This window comes from Trichomonas vaginalis, chromosome II (assembly GCF_026262505.1).
Source record: "Trichomonas vaginalis G3 chromosome II, whole genome shotgun sequence".
NCBI classification, from domain to species: Eukaryota; Parabasalia; order Trichomonadida; family Trichomonadidae; genus Trichomonas; species Trichomonas vaginalis.
Genome location: NC_067204.1, coordinates 14,864,645 through 14,882,724, shown reverse-complemented (window position 1 = coordinate 14,882,724; position 18,080 = coordinate 14,864,645). Strand labels below are relative to the sequence as shown.

The 18,080-nt window shown below is 29.8% G+C and overlaps 9 protein-coding genes across 9 annotated transcripts, besides 4 other annotated features; 2 read left to right on the top strand and 7 right to left on the bottom strand.

Moving 5' to 3' along the window:
• Positions 1 to 9: 9 nt before the first annotated feature.
• Positions 10 to 1,335, bottom strand: TVAGG3_0546630 (spectrin binding; the record flags this gene model as incomplete). The annotated part of the gene is made up of 1 exon (XM_001318074.1): positions 10 to 1,335. One exon carries the CDS (start codon positions 1,333 to 1,335, stop codon positions 10 to 12), a length of 1,326 nt encoding a protein of 441 aa, XP_001318109.1.
• Positions 1,336 to 1,826: 491 nt separating this feature from the next.
• TVAGG3_0546620 (dimethylallyltranstransferase protein) lies at positions 1,827 to 3,163 on the bottom strand (the record flags this gene model as incomplete). Its single annotated transcript, XM_001318075.1, has 1 exon — positions 1,872 to 2,888. The coding sequence occupies one exon, from the start codon at positions 2,886 to 2,888 to the stop codon at positions 1,872 to 1,874; it is 1,017 nt and encodes a 338-aa protein (XP_001318110.1).
• A 92-nt stretch (positions 3,164 to 3,255) lies between these two features.
• TVAGG3_0546610 (ribosomal small subunit assembly) lies at positions 3,256 to 3,804 on the bottom strand (the record flags this gene model as incomplete). Its single annotated transcript, XM_001318076.1, has 1 exon — positions 3,324 to 3,770. One exon carries the CDS (start codon positions 3,768 to 3,770, stop codon positions 3,324 to 3,326), a length of 447 nt encoding a protein of 148 aa, XP_001318111.1.
• Positions 3,805 to 3,943: 139 nt separating this feature from the next.
• Positions 3,944 to 5,527: a mobile genetic element.
• Positions 5,528 to 5,894: 367 nt separating this feature from the next.
• TVAGG3_0546590 (uncharacterized protein) lies at positions 5,895 to 6,653 on the bottom strand (the record flags this gene model as incomplete). Its single annotated transcript, XM_001318077.2, has 1 exon — positions 5,895 to 6,653. The coding sequence occupies one exon, from the start codon at positions 6,651 to 6,653 to the stop codon at positions 5,895 to 5,897; it is 759 nt and encodes a 252-aa protein (XP_001318112.1).
• A 2,439-nt stretch (positions 6,654 to 9,092) lies between these two features.
• TVAGG3_0546580 (uncharacterized protein) lies at positions 9,093 to 9,320 on the bottom strand (the record flags this gene model as incomplete). The annotated part of the gene is made up of 1 exon (XM_001318078.1): positions 9,093 to 9,320. One exon carries the CDS (start codon positions 9,318 to 9,320, stop codon positions 9,093 to 9,095), a length of 228 nt encoding a protein of 75 aa, XP_001318113.1.
• A 155-nt stretch (positions 9,321 to 9,475) lies between these two features.
• Positions 9,476 to 10,475, bottom strand: TVAGG3_0546570 (tRNA dihydrouridine synthase protein; the record flags this gene model as incomplete). Its single annotated transcript, XM_001318079.1, has 1 exon — positions 9,484 to 10,449. One exon carries the CDS (start codon positions 10,447 to 10,449, stop codon positions 9,484 to 9,486), a length of 966 nt encoding a protein of 321 aa, XP_001318114.1.
• Positions 10,476 to 10,645: 170 nt separating this feature from the next.
• Positions 10,646 to 15,229: a mobile genetic element.
• TVAGG3_0546560 (histidine kinase family) lies at positions 11,414 to 12,520 on the bottom strand (the record flags this gene model as incomplete). Its single annotated transcript, XM_001318080.1, has 1 exon — positions 11,414 to 12,520. One exon carries the CDS (start codon positions 12,518 to 12,520, stop codon positions 11,414 to 11,416), a length of 1,107 nt encoding a protein of 368 aa, XP_001318115.1.
• On the top strand, positions 14,024 to 15,028 carry TVAGG3_0546550 (MULE transposase domain-containing protein; the record flags this gene model as incomplete). Its single annotated transcript, XM_001318081.1, has 1 exon — positions 14,024 to 15,028. One exon carries the CDS (start codon positions 14,024 to 14,026, stop codon positions 15,026 to 15,028), a length of 1,005 nt encoding a protein of 334 aa, XP_001318116.1.
• Positions 15,230 to 15,232: 3 nt separating the features above from the next.
• Positions 15,233 to 16,057: a mobile genetic element.
• Positions 16,058 to 17,012: a mobile genetic element.
• Positions 17,013 to 17,518: 506 nt separating this feature from the next.
• Positions 17,519 to 17,689, top strand: TVAGG3_0546510 (uncharacterized protein; the record flags this gene model as incomplete). The annotated part of the gene is made up of 1 exon (XM_001318082.1): positions 17,519 to 17,689. The coding sequence occupies one exon, from the start codon at positions 17,519 to 17,521 to the stop codon at positions 17,687 to 17,689; it is 171 nt and encodes a 56-aa protein (XP_001318117.1).
• Positions 17,690 to 18,080: the final 391 nt, after the last annotated feature.

The window sequence follows — 18,080 nt, the reverse complement described above, 5'->3', positions numbered from 1 at the left end:
ATAGATTAGTTATTCTGTGCAACCAAGACTTTTAAGAAGATTATATGTGCTTTGGTGATTTCTTGCATAATAAAGAGCTGTGTAAGAAAATATGTCTCTAGCATTTATATCAATATTTTTCTGAGAGCAGAGATATTTGCATATTTCATCATGGCCATGTATAGCAGCTATAAAAAGAGGAGTGAAATTATTTTCAACTTTTGCGTTTATATCAATAAAATTAAGAGCATATTTAACGCCATCTAAATTCCCAATCTCGCAATAACCATGAAGAATTGTTCCTTTAAAAATAAATTTATTTCTTAGATCTTCTCCGAAATGAATCAATGACTTTACAAGTGGTAAATTGTCACTCCACATGGCGTTTCTTATCATAGACCCATATTTGTATACATTTGTATATTTTTCATCAACAGCAACTTGTATTGTGCTAAAATCATCATCTTTTATAGCTTTCTCAAGTACTCCATATATTTTATCAAAATCATCACTAGATTTTCTTAAACTTCTTAATTCTCTCGTGTTTTGATCTGTTTTATCATTGATATGTAATTCATTGGTAACAGAAAGACTGAGTTTGTGTAGAATTCTTGGATGATGCATCAATGCATTCTTGAATACAATACTTGAAATAGATTCTTGACCATGTTCCTCTGCAAAATTCGAGATTTTTTCAATGATATTTTTGCTACAGTATTCAACTCTAACATATTTCAAAAGTTCAAAGAATTTGCTATTTGCTTTACTTAAAGAAATGATTATGTTACATAAAGAGTCTTCTGATGTAATTCTTAATGAGTTTGACTTCAAAACATTCTCAGAGAAATCATATCCACAGTTTTTGAATGTTTTAGTGATAAAATCTTCTGTGAATTCATTCATTTTAGATGCAAAGAAAAAAATGCATTTATTGGCCTTCTGATCATCTTTTTGTATTGAAGCTGAATCATATATGTCCATGAAGTTTTCAATGTTGATTTCTGAATCTTTGATATAGTCATAGAAGATTTTGGTTAAGAATTCACTATTTAATACTCTTCCTATTTCGAAAATATCTCTGAAATATTGTTTTTCATTTGGAAAATCAAGATGTCCATTATTGACCCATTGAGAAATTAAATTTATTGAGTCTTTGTGAGCCAAATTCAAATTAAAATTCATTGATTTCCTTGTTTTATCTATTTTTATCTCATTGTGAACAGTATTTGAGCAAATTATTAATTTTGATTTTGGTGCTGATAAGCATTTATCATTAATAATTATTGAGAAACTTTCACTATCATTTAGCATGTTTCCTCTGTCATTTTCAGGATAGTAGGAATGAATGAATTCCATGATTATTCTGAATTTTTGGAATTTTTACCAATTGAATACCATTCAAATTCTATATGCTGTTTTATTAAACCATAACTATTATTTTGATACTTGATATCAGATTTCTGACAACATGATGGTTTTTTATCGTTTTTCTCACTTCACCGAAATGTCATTCTAAGGCAAAATGCTTCAATCGCAATATGTAAAAAGCTGTCTTGATAAAAAAAATAACAAAATCAAATTAAATTATAATATGACACATAGATGGGTTAATTGCTACGAACTATAATAACTTATTTTGAAACATTGATTGTCCCTAATGCAATACACATGAATCTCCAGTCGAACATATTTTTGGCTCAACATCATCTCATTAATCAGGTTTTTAATGTTTGTGCAATAATGGGATGTAAAAACAACGAAATTAAGTTGAGGTTTACGTTAAATATTATTTTCTTAATGAATATTTTCTCATATCAAAATAAAATTAATCAAAAAAACTAAAAATTAGATTATTTTGTGGCCCAAAAAGGGACTAAAACGAAAATTACTGTTTAGTACTTTCTTAATTCAAGGAAGCCGAGCAACCATTTGATTGTTTTCTGAGGTAACCTTGGATCTACCTTTGAGAAGTATGTTTCGAGCTCCTTATACTGTGCGAGTTGTGCTTCCTCAGATAACTTTTGAATATTAAGTGCTTTGTAGATATCTCTGACAATTTGAACTTTTTCTGGTTCATGGTGGCCAACATTTTCGAGTAAGAGCTTTCTTTGTTCTTCGTTTCCAACTTCCATCGCTTTTGCGAACAGCCAACTGACTTTTCCGTCTTGGATATCAGTTCCGACTTTTCCTGTGACTGCAGCTTGTCCGTACTGGTCCAACCAGTCATCCTGGCACTGGAACAATACGCCTGCCTTGATAAGAGCGTCTTCAAATGGCTTTGATTGCCAAACTTCGGCTGGAATTTTCTGGGAAGCAACGATTCCGGATAAGAATGGCTGCCAAATGGTATAATAAGCGGTCTTGTTTGTAACTGTCAATGTCCAGTTATCAATTGTTGGTTCTTTCTTGTGCATATCGATGTATTGGCCAAGTGCTGTACGAAGTGTTGTAATATGGAGTAAATGCTTGATCTCGAGAACGACTTCAACTGGGAAGTCAGCAAAGTACTTGTCAATGATCATGTATAAAACATTTTCAAGGAAATATGAATCTGAAACTGCTGTGTACTTATTTTCTTGAAGGCAGTACCAGCATGGCTTGTCACGTCTGAGTGGTGACTTGTCCATCAAATCGTCGGCAACCAAGAACGAAGCCTGAAGGATTTCTTGGACCCAGCCAAGAGCATAAGCGGCTTCTGCCTCTTTGGAATCTGGACTGTAACCAGTAAGTTCTAAGAAGCCGAAAACACTCAATAAGCCTCTTAAACACTTACCGCCGGCGATTGTATAATCAACCAAATCGTGAAAATGCTGTTGCTGCTTTTGATCTGGCCACTCGAGGGAAATCTCATCAATGAACTCTAAAATTTTGTCCTTGAACTCAAAGAATTTCGCCTTACTTTCCTCCATAAAAATTGATTTTAATAAAAAGTGAGAAAAAAATTTTATTGACAAATTGAAGAAATTACATGCTTTCAATTTATGAAATCTAGATATAATTATATTGGAAATCATGAGTGGATCTTCACTGCCGTCTTTTAATACGTTTATTTGATATTTGTGGAAAAAATTTGCAGAAATTCTTTGAAAATCATGTTAACTTCAGCAAAAGTTTAGATACCTAGCTCATCTAGATTGTTCTGCCCACTCATTTAATCCCATTAACCTGAAACGATTGATATCAAAATTATTTCTTACATATATATAACGAATAAACGGTAGAAAAGAAGTTAAATTCATATATGATATAAATTTTAATAAAAAAAATCACTATAACTAATAAAATTTAAAAATTTTAATTGTATTGATGGTTTAATATAATAAAATTATCTATGGATCTATAGTTTAGAGCTTTTTGCCACAGCCATTAGCGATTTGGTCAAGAAGCTTCTGTCCCTTTGGTGTTAATTGACGTCCCTTCTCAGCAACGCGGACTAAGCCAGCCTTTTCGAGCTGCTGAAGGATTGTACGGATAACCTTGCGGGAGGCTTCGTGGTGGTGCTTTGGCATTGTGACAGCCTTCATGTTAGCGCCATAATGGAAGGCGAGGCCAGAGAGAGAGGCATCGTGGTGTAAGTAGATCTGGCGAGTGACGGCAGCAGCACGGATGTACCACCAGTTGTTGTTAGCTGGGGCTAATTGCTTGAGGGAAGCTGTCTTGACAAGATCAGCCCATTCTGGGTTACGGATAACCTGTGTATCCTGGTAGTGCTTAGCAAGAGCGTTGACGAGAACATCAGCGGCGATTTCGCGAGCTTGGAAACCCTTGTGGCCTGTTTTTCCTCCAATCATTAAATTGAGTGAAAAAAAATTTGGTCGAAACATGGCCATTCAAATTTCAAAATATTTTTGGCTCAAAATCTGTAATTAATTATTTCTTTAGAAAAATAGAAAGATCCTTATAGAAATTTGGGCCGGAACAAATAAATGGTGATTTTTCAAATTTGAAAAATGGATGGATTTGAAAAGGTACATTCACTAGGCGATAACAGTAAAATGGGATGAAAATAGGATAAATAGCATCCCTATATAGTGCCTAACAATATTTATACGGGCCAAAAAAAATTTGGCTAGAGATTTGGCGAGTTATAAAACTTAGAAAATTGAGAGGGATTTTTATTTTTGAATTTTTTTGGAAAGTTAAAATTGCGATTAAAAATTGATTTCCAGGAGAACTACGCATCTCATCATATATTTAAATCGATAAAAATATTAAATATTAGTTGACTAGTATAACAACATGAAATTATGGCCGAATCTACAGAAAAAATGAACATATTTGACATTTTTGAAAATTCATACGTTAGATGGTGACAGACTCATAAACTATACTTTAGCTAAGATTGATATATGGTTTCAACAACACATGGTTAAAATCGTAAAAATATTTTAGATTTCAAAAAGATATATATGGTAATATAATGGAACAAAGTCAACAAATAGCATGTTAAATATGTTATAATTAACTTTTTATTAGATCCAATAGTAGATATCGAATGGTTTCCAGCTTTATGGTTAAATATTTTCTTTTCGAGCTTCTCTTTAACTGTTGTATTAAGGTTGTAAATTTTTGATGCTAGAAACTATGGAATCTTCTTTGCTGCTGCATTTTTCTTGAGAGTTCTTGCAATTTCGAATAGATCTGCGCATTGTATGAAATGGAGGCTTTAAAATATCTTGAAAACAGAATAGGACTGCTTTTCCAAAGGAATGCTTACTTGTAAATCAGAGAGTTTCAAAATTGAGAGCAAGATTATCATCATAACTTTCGAGTTTGCTGCGAAAAAGGAAGACAAGTAATTAACAAATCATTTACTGTTGTTCATCAAAAGAAGAAAACTTTGATAACAACTAATGATGATAAAATCAAGCTATCTTTTAATATTTTAAATTGATAAGACATTCAAAATATTTGAATGGTTTAAAATATTTTCTTTTAATTTCTATAAGATATTATCATGATTATATAATAAAATTTAAATTTTTATTCAAAAAGGCAATATTTCAAACTTTTAATTTCAAAAATCTTAATTCTGCAATAAGTGTATTTAATTGTAGCAAATTTAATGATCCTTCGTCATGCTTAGCAATTTGGAACTCATAAATTAATGATTTCTTCAAGTAAAATTCTGCATTATTTCAAAAGTCAATAATTCTCTAGTAACTTTTCTTCAAACCCTAACCATTATATTATATGTATAATGGAGAATAATTGCAAAGAAAGATAGCCGAATTTACTGGGTAGTTCTTGTGATGCGAAATAATTGCAAATTAACACCTAGTTTTAACAGCATCAATCTCTTTTTGCTCTCATTTAAATGCATTCGCACACTTTAATTTTGAAATATAAGAGTTTTGGAAATTATCAAATTTATCTGCTCAAATACTATAGATCTTCATAAGTGTTAATAGAATCATTAGCCTTACATATAGTGTTTAATATAATGATGCACATTATACTGGGATTCATTCCTTATTCATCTAGTTATTATAAGATTTACAACTCCATGAAAATTTAAAATTTTGTCAAAAATAGTGAATGTACCTTTGGATTTGATAAGCAAATATCAAATTTTGAGCAATAATACATTTTTATTTCTTTTAATAATAGCATTTCTTCAAAATAATTGAAATATCTCTGTTTCCTTTTGGTTGAAAAGCCAAAGTGTTATAGCATGTAAGTGTATTTATCTGGGAGTTAAGAAAGCATGATTGAACCTATCTAAAAAATGCATTTCCATTTGATAATCAAAAGGGAATTCATAATTGGAATGCAAAAACACATTCTCTAATGAAAATTCTTTGACTTTGCTCAAAGTAGAATTAGAAAAAGTACTAAGCATTTGAATAAAAAAGAAAATTTAAAAGTATTTTAGAAAAAGTGTTTTGTTTTAACAACCAACTAAACAGTTTGGCTTATTTCTTGCACTTTTGATTTGCAGCATCCTTCAAATTAGATAAATTGATCTTGAAACCATCAGTGATCATTTGGTTGAGTTTTTGCTTAACTACTTCAGCATTTGCTTCTGTAACTCCTGTTGGGTAGTTCTTTGCATCAATTTGCTCTATTGCGGCCTTAGCGATTGGTTCGAGGAATTTAAGGTTATCTGTTGTAAGGGAGATTGGAATAAGGGAGAACTGGATGGATCCGATAATTCCGTCAGTGTCCAAATCATCAGAAGATGAAGAATCTGTAAATTTATCTTGTGAAACAAAGGTTGAAGAAGCAAAACGATGGAATCCTTCAAATTCAGATATTACTCTAATTTCTTCAATTCTAACACCAGGAATACCTGTTTTAGTAGTAACTGGTGTGAAAGTGTGGCAATAAAAGCCAAATCTATTAGATTCTGGTGAATAAAAAGAATAGTAAATTGAGGCGCTTTTTTCAGACAAATCAATTTTGGATAATTCGTTGAATTGATTTAAAATTGTATCAATTTGATCTTTTAACAGTGGTGGCAAACTGTTAGGAAGATTTTGCTTCCTTCTATTGATGTACGTTGGGACTTTTGACTTTGTAATCACCATTGATGAAGAACTTGGACTAACATTGATTTTTTCAAATGAAGCGACATTATTTCCTGAGCAAACTGGAAGAGTACTATCAGAGAAGAATTTGGCTCCCTTATTCATAAGTTCATACAGAGCAGCAACAATAAGGAGAGAACTCATTAAATTTTGTCTGTCACTTTTTTGATTTTGACAAAAATTTTGATGATTCCAAAAAAAAATTCATTCAACATGATCGCTCTTGGTAAGAAAATATAGCTATTTGTCAAATACATCCTGAATTACGCCTATCCATGCGATTTTAATAATTATAACTTGAAGGAATTCCCAATCCAAAAATATTTATGCATATAAACTAGAATATCATTACCATGTTTTTTAATTTCTGCATGTAAATGATCAGATTCAGTGTTTCAGAATGAATAAGGGTGAAATGGATTATAATTGATTCATTCTCGACAAAAAAAGTAGTCAGTTATATTTAATCTATTCCTAATTAGTTTACTGTGTCCTAATAATATATATTTATATGTACATATAATATTGCTAGGAATAATTCTCAACTTATCAATTACTTGAATAAGAGACCTGAATCAAGATGATAAATGCACTTTTAGAAAGAAAATAATATTGAGGCTATAACATTATAAGTTTACTCTAACATTATAAGATTATATATAATTTTTTAAAAGAAAATGATATAATCAGTTGTGTGACTATAATTACAAAGCTGAGTATATGTCTGTAATAGTAAAAAGATACTCTAATTGTATAATGAATTATTTTCATATCCATTAAACTCGGATATAAACTATTGTAATCTTGCTGTTACATTTGCAGCATATAGTGTCGATTCAACGATAGATTCGTTTTATCTGCAATCTATTTCAAGATAACGTCACCCGGAAATAAGGCAACAAAAAATTAGGGAGTTTACGTGGCATTGTCAGTCACTTTTTAATGCCTAACTCAAGAATTATTAGAAATAGAGTAGAATCTATGATATATATAGCATAGAGATGCTACAAAGGTATATAATATAACAGTAAAAGTAAAAATCAAATGTTTATTCTAAAGATCTAAATTTACATTTGACTAAGTTAGTCAGTAATATGAGACGTTTTGAATTATAGTTACGTTTGTAATTAAATAAGGGAACTATCGTCTGAGTTGTTTGAACTCGAGGAAATTTAATGAGGATAATCTGAGTAAAGTTTAGAGTGATAAGGTAAGGATATGATTGTAAGCGTATTCTATTGAGATCTGCATATGTCGCTAAGCTTAAATAAGCTTATAAAGTGCGAATTGTAAAAAATTCGAAAATTTTAACTTGTTTGAAGATTAGACGACACCCTTGGCATCAGGAGGGGCTATTAAGTATGTGTGTGAGTTGGGCGAAAATTCCAAAAAAATCTGGAATCGCGAAAAACAACTAGAAAAGCCTAGAAAATTATGGACAAAAAGTTAAATGGTCGGATTTCTTTGAAAAAAATAAGCGAAAAACTCAATTATTTTTTAACAAAATTTATAAATCTCAAGATTTTGAGTGACAACTTCTAAAACTAAAATGGTCAATTATTATTTCTTATTTTGAATATATTTATTTTATTAAATTATGATTTTGGAACAGATAATATTAATGTAAAAAATTTCACTTTCAAGCAATTAATCCATGAATATTCATATAAGCTTTAGGAGTGAATCAATAACCTCATATCTGTTTTTTATGTTTTCGGTTGAGTTCTCAATAAAATTAAAAATTCCCTCAAAAATATCATAAAATTCACAAAACAAACTCGATAGATTATACAACTCATGAAGACAAATACAATATTTAATACGTTTTGAGATTTAGTAATATTTTTAATTTATGTTTTTATATTACACAGAACATCTACGAATATCCCAAACAAAATGAAGAGACTGTATTTTTCATTGGATAAGAAAGTTTTTGTGCTAAGAATATTGAGTAGTTTTCGATTAATATAGTCGAATAGTTTAGAATATTTTATTGTATTAGCAAAGGTAAAATATTTATACGCAAATCATATAGACTATAGAAAAGCAATATATTATGAATATGTAATATGATTTTTGATGAAGTTTGTTTGAAGAATTTCGAAAGATGCCGAATCTTTTATGGATTCGAACTTGATTTCTATAGGTTACCTACTTTATAACGCGTAGGTCTTTCACTGTGTAATATGCAAAAGATCAAGAAAAGATGCACACTCCATCATTCTTGAATTGAAAATAAAAAATTATTTAATTCAATTTCTTATGCGACAAATATGAATATTTTTATGAGTATATATTATTTACCAAATATTGTATTTTAAGTGAAAAAAAGGTGACTTGACAATGACGGCGCCTTGTCACTTTCCGTCAGTGACACTTCACTTCTTTGGCAAAGTAGCCGGCAGATCCCTCAAAATTGAGTTGTTTTTTCGTATCGTTTGTTGTCTTATTTTCCACTGACGTTATACGAATTTCAATTTTTAAAGTAAAATTGTTATTTGGAAGTGTGATAAATGCAAAAATTGTTCGTGTATATCAATCGGTGCGAGGTATTTTTGATTTAAGCTTGATTAAACTAATATATCATTTTTTACCTTTTGGACGTACAATTGTTTGAGGAGATATTAATGGTTTCTTGTTTTGTTGATGTTGGATTGGTTTGCTCACTGGTTTTTCGGGTGCTGGTGGTTGTATTGCTGCTTTTCGGCGATCTATCTGAGCTTGAAGATTTTTAAGTTGTTTTTCAAAGTGTTGGTCCATAGTTGTTATTAATATTCTCTGGCGCGCAATTTGATCATCAAGAGATTCCATAATTTTCGAATAAAATTTTTGACAAATTTTTCGATTGTAAGGAAAATGATATGGAAACTGGACAATCTCGTTTGTTAAAATGACTAGTGTTATTTAGATAATAGATAATGAAACATGATCTTTACATAATAAATAAAAATAATAATAATAATTCTATATAAAGTTAATATCCGAATGAAGGCGCTGCTTTTTGGCGTTCTATTTCACCGACGAAATCTCTCAATCCTTGTATATCGGAAATTCTTCCAAGAGCTGCTCTCTTCTGTCCATTTAATCCGAGTTCTTTATCAAAGAAGTAAAAGAAGTGGCGGCGAGCGACATCAAATGGAACATGGTATTTCTCGAATATATCTAGATACTCTAAAGCAAAAACTGTATTTGGCTGGCGGCCATTTTTGTCAAATAACGTTGGATCCATGAGAAGACTCTGAGCGCTCATTGCGGCAATAGCACCTGTTTCGCGTATCATGTTCCTTGCATCGTCGAGAGAATTGATTCCTCCGTTAACGATAACTGGAATTGATACGGCTTGAACAACAGCTTTAACGAGCTCTTTATTCAATGGACCATGCTTATCTTGGGCTGCAGAACGTCCATGTATTGTAATAAGAGAAGCACCAGCTTCTTCTAAGTGTTTTGCAAAATCAACTGTAATTGGGATACTTGGGATGCCACTTTCGTCAGTTAATGCTCTAATCTTGACATAAAGTGGTACTGTGATCTCTGATGGAATAGATTTAATGAGATTTACGACATTTTGTCGTTTTTGCTCTGAATCAACCATAAAATATCCATATTCGCCACGTTTTGCGACTTTTTGGCAGCATCCAAGATTGATATCGATGGGAACTCCAAATTCTGACATCGATTTTGCAGTCGTCAATAAATCTACATCAATTGAACCGGAAATTTGTATAACAAGTGGTCTATCCTCTTCACTATACTCAATCTGTTGCTGTCTGTATGTTTTGCTTCGATTCCATTGACTTCCATTTATCATTCCTGTCCAGCAGACATCACAGCCATGTCTGTGACATAAAATACGAAAAGCAATGTCTCCCATCTCTACCATAGGTGCTAGGCATACTGGATACTCGCCTAGGCTCTTCCAAAACTCTTTCACATTCATTGCTTTTGAATTTTGATAGGGCTAAAATCTCTTCAAAAGTGACGAATATTGATTGCCATTTTTTTATCGTTTGAATTGAGGAATTGTCATGTCCAACCAGATTTATATCAACAATACCTGCTTATACTGAATATAATAAAAGTCATATTACCATGATCTTGATTAAATAGATTTTACAGCGCAAATGACGCAACAAGGTAAAAAAGGGGGTTGGCGTCCTAGTGTAAATTTCTCAAAATTGTGATATTTACATCACATTTTTGAGAGGTTTATGGGCGTCCTAAGGGAAAATTGAATAGCTAGGGCGTCCCGAATTTTCATTCTAAGATTTAAATATATTATATACTTAAGTATAATACAAGCAATATAAAAATTAAATTTTTATTATGTTAACTTATAAGAAATTTTTTTGAATTATCGTTGATTTATTGTAATCTTTCCAGGCTATACTTTTGAAATCAACTTTACCTGTCATACGCATTAATGTAGTAGATGTCCAGGTGTAGCTATTATATCCCAGCAACATTGGTATTTTATCATTGTAAGATATCAAAATGAAGCGTTTTTTCAGATATAATTTTTCGTAAATTTTTCAAAAATAAGATGGTAAAAAAGCCTCGACTTGCTCGAAAAATAACAATTTTTTTTACTTGTAAAAATAACCCTTTTACAGCATGGGCAGCTATTCAATCACTATTTCTTTTTCTAAAAGTATATTTTTCAAAAAAAATTAAGATCAAATTCGACAATTTCTTGATGAAAGCAAAAATATTACACATACTTCTAGATGCATGGGATAAAATATGCAATTATTCAATCAATTCGCATGATTTGAAAAAAAAAATCTAAATTTGATAAAAATGTAGAAATTTTTTATTTTGAACTTGAGATTCGATTTTTTTGATCCAATTTGTGAATTTTTTTTTGATCGGAATTTCAATTAATTTGTTGATCAAAAATGACCTCACAATGTTTGATCATAAGTGAAGTCATCGTCATGGGTATTTAGAAATTCCAAGAGAAATTGCTTATTTCTCGCAGATGTAATATCTGAGAAAATCGAATTTAAATATTCATAGAAACCCAAATCATTCTCCGGTTCGAATAATTCATCTGTTGCTTTTTCTGTTTTTTCTATGAATTTTAATAATTTGATTAATAAATCTTCATCAGGAAGAATTATTGCTGCATTTGTGATAAAATTCCATATTGAGGTAATATGGCAATAATTACATTTATAAAATGTAATTTTATCCAAATTTTTTTGGCAAATTCGCATAATAGCATTAATATTTGAAGCTGAGATTAAACCTGTGATTACTTCTGTAACTTTTGGAAAATCATCGCAATTTAATATCTCTTTATATTGAATTGAGAAATAAAAAAAATCAAATGGATTCATTTCTTCAATTTCAAGGAGATTGTAAAAATTGATAGAAGTGTTATTGCAACAAATTGTATTTGCAGCAAAAAATATCATTTGCTCGATTCCATTTTTGGAATAAATTTGCTGGAACAATGTTAAATTAAAACAGTTGCTTAATTTTTCTTCATTGTTTTCATAAAAAAGTAACAAGTTTGCAACTGAAATTTCAAAATTTTGATAATTGCCAGTTATTTCAGTAAATATATATATTTGCTTTTCTTCATCTAAAAATGGCAAATATTGATTTGCAATATTAACTAAAGTTTGGGATAAATTGTTCCAGTTTGATTTTACAATTTGTGAGCACATTATGTAATATGTAAATTTATCCGCTTTGTAGGAATTTAAAATTGTTTGTTGTTCTGTTTCAGTTAAATTACTGAATTTTTCAAGATTAATATTGTGATAAAAAATAGAATCCTTGAAACATTCTGATATCTTTTCAATGTTTAAAACGGATGCTAAAAAATGTAAAAGAACTTCATCAGTCACTGTGATTTTTTTGAAAAATTTATCCCAATTCAAGCATCCAATTGATCTTTCTGTCATTGTACTTATGCATTGATAAAGTTGATTTAATGAATCCGAAGAATAATCATTATGCTTGACTAGTTGAGTTAGTTGATACAGACTGTCGTCAGCCATTTTAAAAAAAGAATAAAATTGTATAGTAAATTATATTTGTGAAATTTGTGACGCTACATTCAATCTAAGACCAATATCTCAAAGAATTCCTCATTTAAGTATTACTTTTCATTGTTTTTTAAAAAATATCTTTGCTTATTTGTTCACTTTTTTGACATTTATTATATTTTATCATATTTCCGATGATATGAATATATATTCTATATAAGAATGACGCTACATTCAATCTAAGACCAATATCTCAAAGAATTCCTCATTTAAGTATTACTTTTCATTTTTGATTCAATTTTCGAACGGTTTTCGTAAATTTTGCATCATTTCATTTTTTAATGGGAAAATCATCTATATTTAATCAAAAAAGAGCAAACTTTACAGACGAAAATAAAATATTTATCAGGGAACAATCTGATAAATACCAAAAATCAACATCGAGAGATGAAAAAACGAATATAATCAAACAAGTTCTTCAATATTTTAATATTAAATACGCCGAAAATGAATCTAAAGCTGTCAGAAGATATTTTAGTTATATTGCAGTTAAAAATATTCCGCAGTTACTGGAAAATATCCTGATACAATTGTTCGCAAAGATATGCTTTATTCGCATGATCATACAAATATTATTAATTCAAATAATATTGAACGTTACTACCGTTGCATCGATCATTCTTGTCAAGCACGTTATTTAGTTAAAATTGAGAACAGTTCAGTTTCCGAAGATTTACAAAAGGAACATATACCCGATGCAGACAATTTAAAAAGTTACAAAATGAAAAAAATGATCTTCATAAATCAATGACTCTGACAGAAATATACAATAAGGCAATGGCAAAATTTTCTGAAGACAACGGCACTTTTCAGCAGATTAAAAAATTTATGACAGAACTTGCTGTTGGTACTGATGAAAACCCATTAATTAAAGATTCATTGGTCAGGGAAGTTTATAATAAGTCCAGAAAATTTTCTGTTGGAGAAAAAATTACAGACGATGAAATTGCTAATTTTTGTTTAATAAATGGCGAGCAGTTTTTCATTGGCCATGATTTTCAAGCAAATTGTGAGACGATGTTTTTTGGTTTTGAGAAGGCAATTCAATTTGCAAAAGAAGCCACAGATTTATTTTGCGATGGAACTTTTAAAATTACACCAAAACATTTTCAAAAAGGACAGATGCTAACAATTATGATTTGTGAACCTTCAACAAATCAATATCTACCACTTTTATTTATATTCATGAAAAACCGCACATTTGAATCTTATAAGAAGGCATTTGAATATATTTTTACTGTCAAGGGTATTCAATTTTCAAAGCTAATTCAAATTCATTGTGATTTTGAAAAGGGAATGATAGAGGCACTTCAACAAATTTTCCCTAAAGTCCGTATAATTGGATGCCTATTTCATTTCAAACAAGCTTTACACAGGAAACTTGTAGCACTTTATACAAAAAATTTCAATACTTTACAAAATTCTTTATTTAAGCTATATTCTATTACTCCATTCATGTCTCATGAAGAATTTGTACTTACAATGCATATAATTAATCAAAATAAAGTTGATTCGATCAAAGATTATATTGATTATTTCAACAAAGTTTGGTTGCCGCACTACAATTTAATATCTCAATATAATAATGCAACTGCAATATTCACTAATGATTGCCTCGAGAGTATGCATTCAGAATTTTCTTCGTTAAAACATCCAAACATTTATGAAGCTATTAAGAAGATATCTCAAATCCAATTAGATAAATATAACGCCATCAAAAATAACCAGAAGATCGAGCGCCATATAAAAACCGTTATCACTGATAGCTACAAAAATTATATTCTTGACTGCTTTCAAAAAGAACTTGAGAAAACAATTTTTTCTATCAAACAATACAACGTAAGTGATCTTTCTTTGGCTCAGAACGAGATTTCTCCATATGGTTCCATAGAATCGAGTTCATTGTTCGAAAATATTCCAGTTCATGATGCAGATATACTCAAATCGATCGATCTAACAAATAAAGATACAATGATCACTAAGTTTATTAATGAAAAAAGAGAAAAAATTATGGCATTATTTAATGAAACATTAAATCATCCAGATTTTAATTCATCCACTCCAATTCAAACTAATTTTGAGCAAGCCGATACAAATCAAGGTTCAGATGCTCCAATTCGCTCCGAAAATTCAAATATTGCAGACTCTACAGATTTAGAACCAGAAAATCAAAGCCATCCTTCTACAAATCAAATGTCTAGTAATCTAGAACATAAGCTGGACCTTCTTGATCATATTGAAAAACAATTATCGAAAATGCGCTCGTTATTGGGAATTCTTCCTACTACAAATGGTATTGTTGGGCCGTCAAAACAAGTTTCAGTTAATAGCAAGCAAAATTCTGAAAAAAATAAGAAAAAATCTTCCATAACAACAAAATCAAACAATAAAAAACAAAATTCATCCGACAATCCTCCTAAACGTAAAGCTCCTATTTCGGAAAGGATTCTGAGTAGGTGACAAAAGTGCATACTCTTAAATTAACCTTAAATGTTGATTTTTCGATATTTTCGGTATTAACCTTATTGTAAATTTTTCCGGTGATAAATTTATCACACTGAGGTTATTTTTCCGGTGAGATTTTTAACCTTGATTTAATGAAATTAATATATATAAATTTTATTATTTTTAATTTCGAATGAGTATAATAAAATATTTTTTTATATCGTCATAACTCTCATCACTGTTGTGATTCCAAATGCGATTATTAAGGTTCAAGTCGCTAATGTTTTGAATGAAGATAGAGCAGTAAGAATTCTTACAAGGGCAGGTAATCAGATTGTTGAGCAAAGAGCTTCAAAACACGATGAATGTTTGAAATTAATTCAACACATTTTGGAAATTGTCGAAAGCCGAAGGATTGAACCTAATGTCCTTATTCTATCTTTGAAGGCAATATTAAATTTGGCACAAAGAAGTTTAAAGGAAGAGTAAGCAAGATTAGATAATTTGGACTTTTTTTAAAATTAATGAATAAACAGTATATTTTTGAAGTGTAAGCTTATTTACCTGAAGCTATATTACTTAATATAACATTCAAAGTATTATTGCTATTTATTGGAGAACAAATTTATGTAATTTTCACATGAAAATTGATAAATTTGTATTTCCTTATGATAATCAATTTTTGTATTTGTAGAGAGTCTCCCTGCATGATATCAAGACTTGGCTATAAGTCTTTATCCATTTTTGAAAATTGTATTGTAAATTGTAAGAATTTCTGAATACTACTACTATAAAATATAATTGCTTATCTATGTATATTCTCCCTGCATGATATCAAGACTTGGCTATTAGTCTTTATCCATTTTTGAAAATTGTATTGTAAATTGTAAGAATTTCTGAATACTACTACTATAAAATATAATTGCTTATCTATGTATATTCTCCCTGCATGATATCAAGACTTGGCTATAAGTCTCTATTCATTATGAGTATGACCCCATTTTTTTTACAAAAAGTGCCGAATTGCAACTTTGTCCCAATCTCAAAGGATTCTCAGCGATAATAACTTATATTTTCAAGTTCATCGAAAGAGATCGAAAAGCAAACGTTCCACATCTACAGAGAAAAAGAATTGATATATGAAGTCTAATTCCTTTTATAACTACTATATTTTTATTCTTATGACTAAAAAATAATATATTATTTAACAATTTTCATTTTTTTCTTTTCACAATTTCGTTTTATTTCCATTTATTGTTAAATGATTTTTAGCATACACCTTTCTTTGTTCATCTTCTAAATACAATTTATTTTTTCTTAGATATAATTCTATTCATTCAATTCGATCGTCATTTTTCAGTACATGATCGTAATTTTCAATTATTGATCGCGATTTTACTTCAGAATTTGTTTGCAATATTGCTTATCAAAATTATATCTCTATTCTCTCATTTCTGTTTAGTCAATATCATTACACTCCTATTGTCTAATAACATGCTATTAATTTTCTTAAAATTAAAAAAAAAATATCAACTTTTAAAAACAGAAACTTAACATCCTTAGGTCAATGGATTTTGATGTGAGATACATTTAATCTGTTTTTCTTTTTTTATTTTAAATAATTGAATATTTATAGTTGTTATGGGTCTTACATCATGTAAAACGAATTTTCTGAAAGTAAATTTACTTTTTCTTCAATCTTTCTTACATATTTATTTAAAAAAAATTATCCAAAAAAAGATGTTTTAGAATGAAAAAAAATAGAAAAATCTTCATTTATAGTCTTTCTTGAATGTATACGTTTTGATTTTTTTCTTTTTTAAAAAATTCAATTTCTAGAAAAATCGAGAAAAAATCATTTTCTTCTATTTTTTTAGGACGCCATACCCATTGAAATCTCCTCTCAGGACGCCATAAACTATTCAATTATGGTGTAAACTTCTCAAAAATTGAATAGTTTACATCAGGACGCCTTAGGACGCCAACCCTTTACGCGCCCACGCAACAATTGATAGAATTCAAAATAATCTGAGTCGGCTATGGGAATAATATAGCACATGACTTTTAGAACAAAAATATTTAGTCAGGGATTCAATATTTTATATAACTGAAATGCAATAATTAATTCTTTCAAAATGTAAAGAATTAAAATCGATTTATTGTGATAAAAACCTTGATAATAAATTTTCCAACATAATCTGCTATTTCTTTTTTATATTTATTATCTTATTTTGTCATCAATCTCTGTTTTAATGTATTTTGTTCAGATGATTTAAGTGGGATGTATTTATGTACCTGTAAGAATCAGGTAGAGCAATCCGTTCACCCCATACTGCAATAAAAAATTTGGTAAATAATATTTTATATAAAAGAAGTTTATTAAACATATAATTTCTTTAAGGTTCTGGAATAATAACATCTTTGGTGTTCAAATCGTCAGCCAAATAATTATTATCTTGAACTTCGCCATGATTTCGTTTGCAAAGTCTTCTGAAAATCAAGAAAATGATGGCAGCAACAACAAGAAGTGCTGTAATACCGATAACGATCTTCGTACTCAATGTAAAAACGTCTCTTCCGATGATAATTGGAGGTGGTTCTGTTGGTGTTGGTGGAGGCAATGATTGGGATGGTGTCGATGTTGGTGATGGTGTCTGTGTTGGAAGTGGAATGTAATGGCATTCATCAAATTTGAAATTTGGAGTATTAAATTCGGAAACATTGAATTGGCAAGAAGATATTTGATTATCCTCAAGCTTATCTTGATCAAAATCAAACTGACAGTTAGTGAAGCTGCCAATTCCGGGTCCTGAATGGATAATAAATTTATGACTGAAAATATTTTTCGAAAAAACACTGTTTGAGATGTCAAATGATTGTGTACTGAACTAAGTATATCTTTTGCACTGTTTCCTGTAACAAAAATTGAATTCATCTTAAAATCATAAATAAATGAAAGTAAAAAGTCAGTTACATTGTTATTCACGAAAATTCCATTCTGAAGATCTTCGCCTGTATATAATGAATAAATTGTAACGTGTGAATTGCAGTGAGAAACGTTTAAATT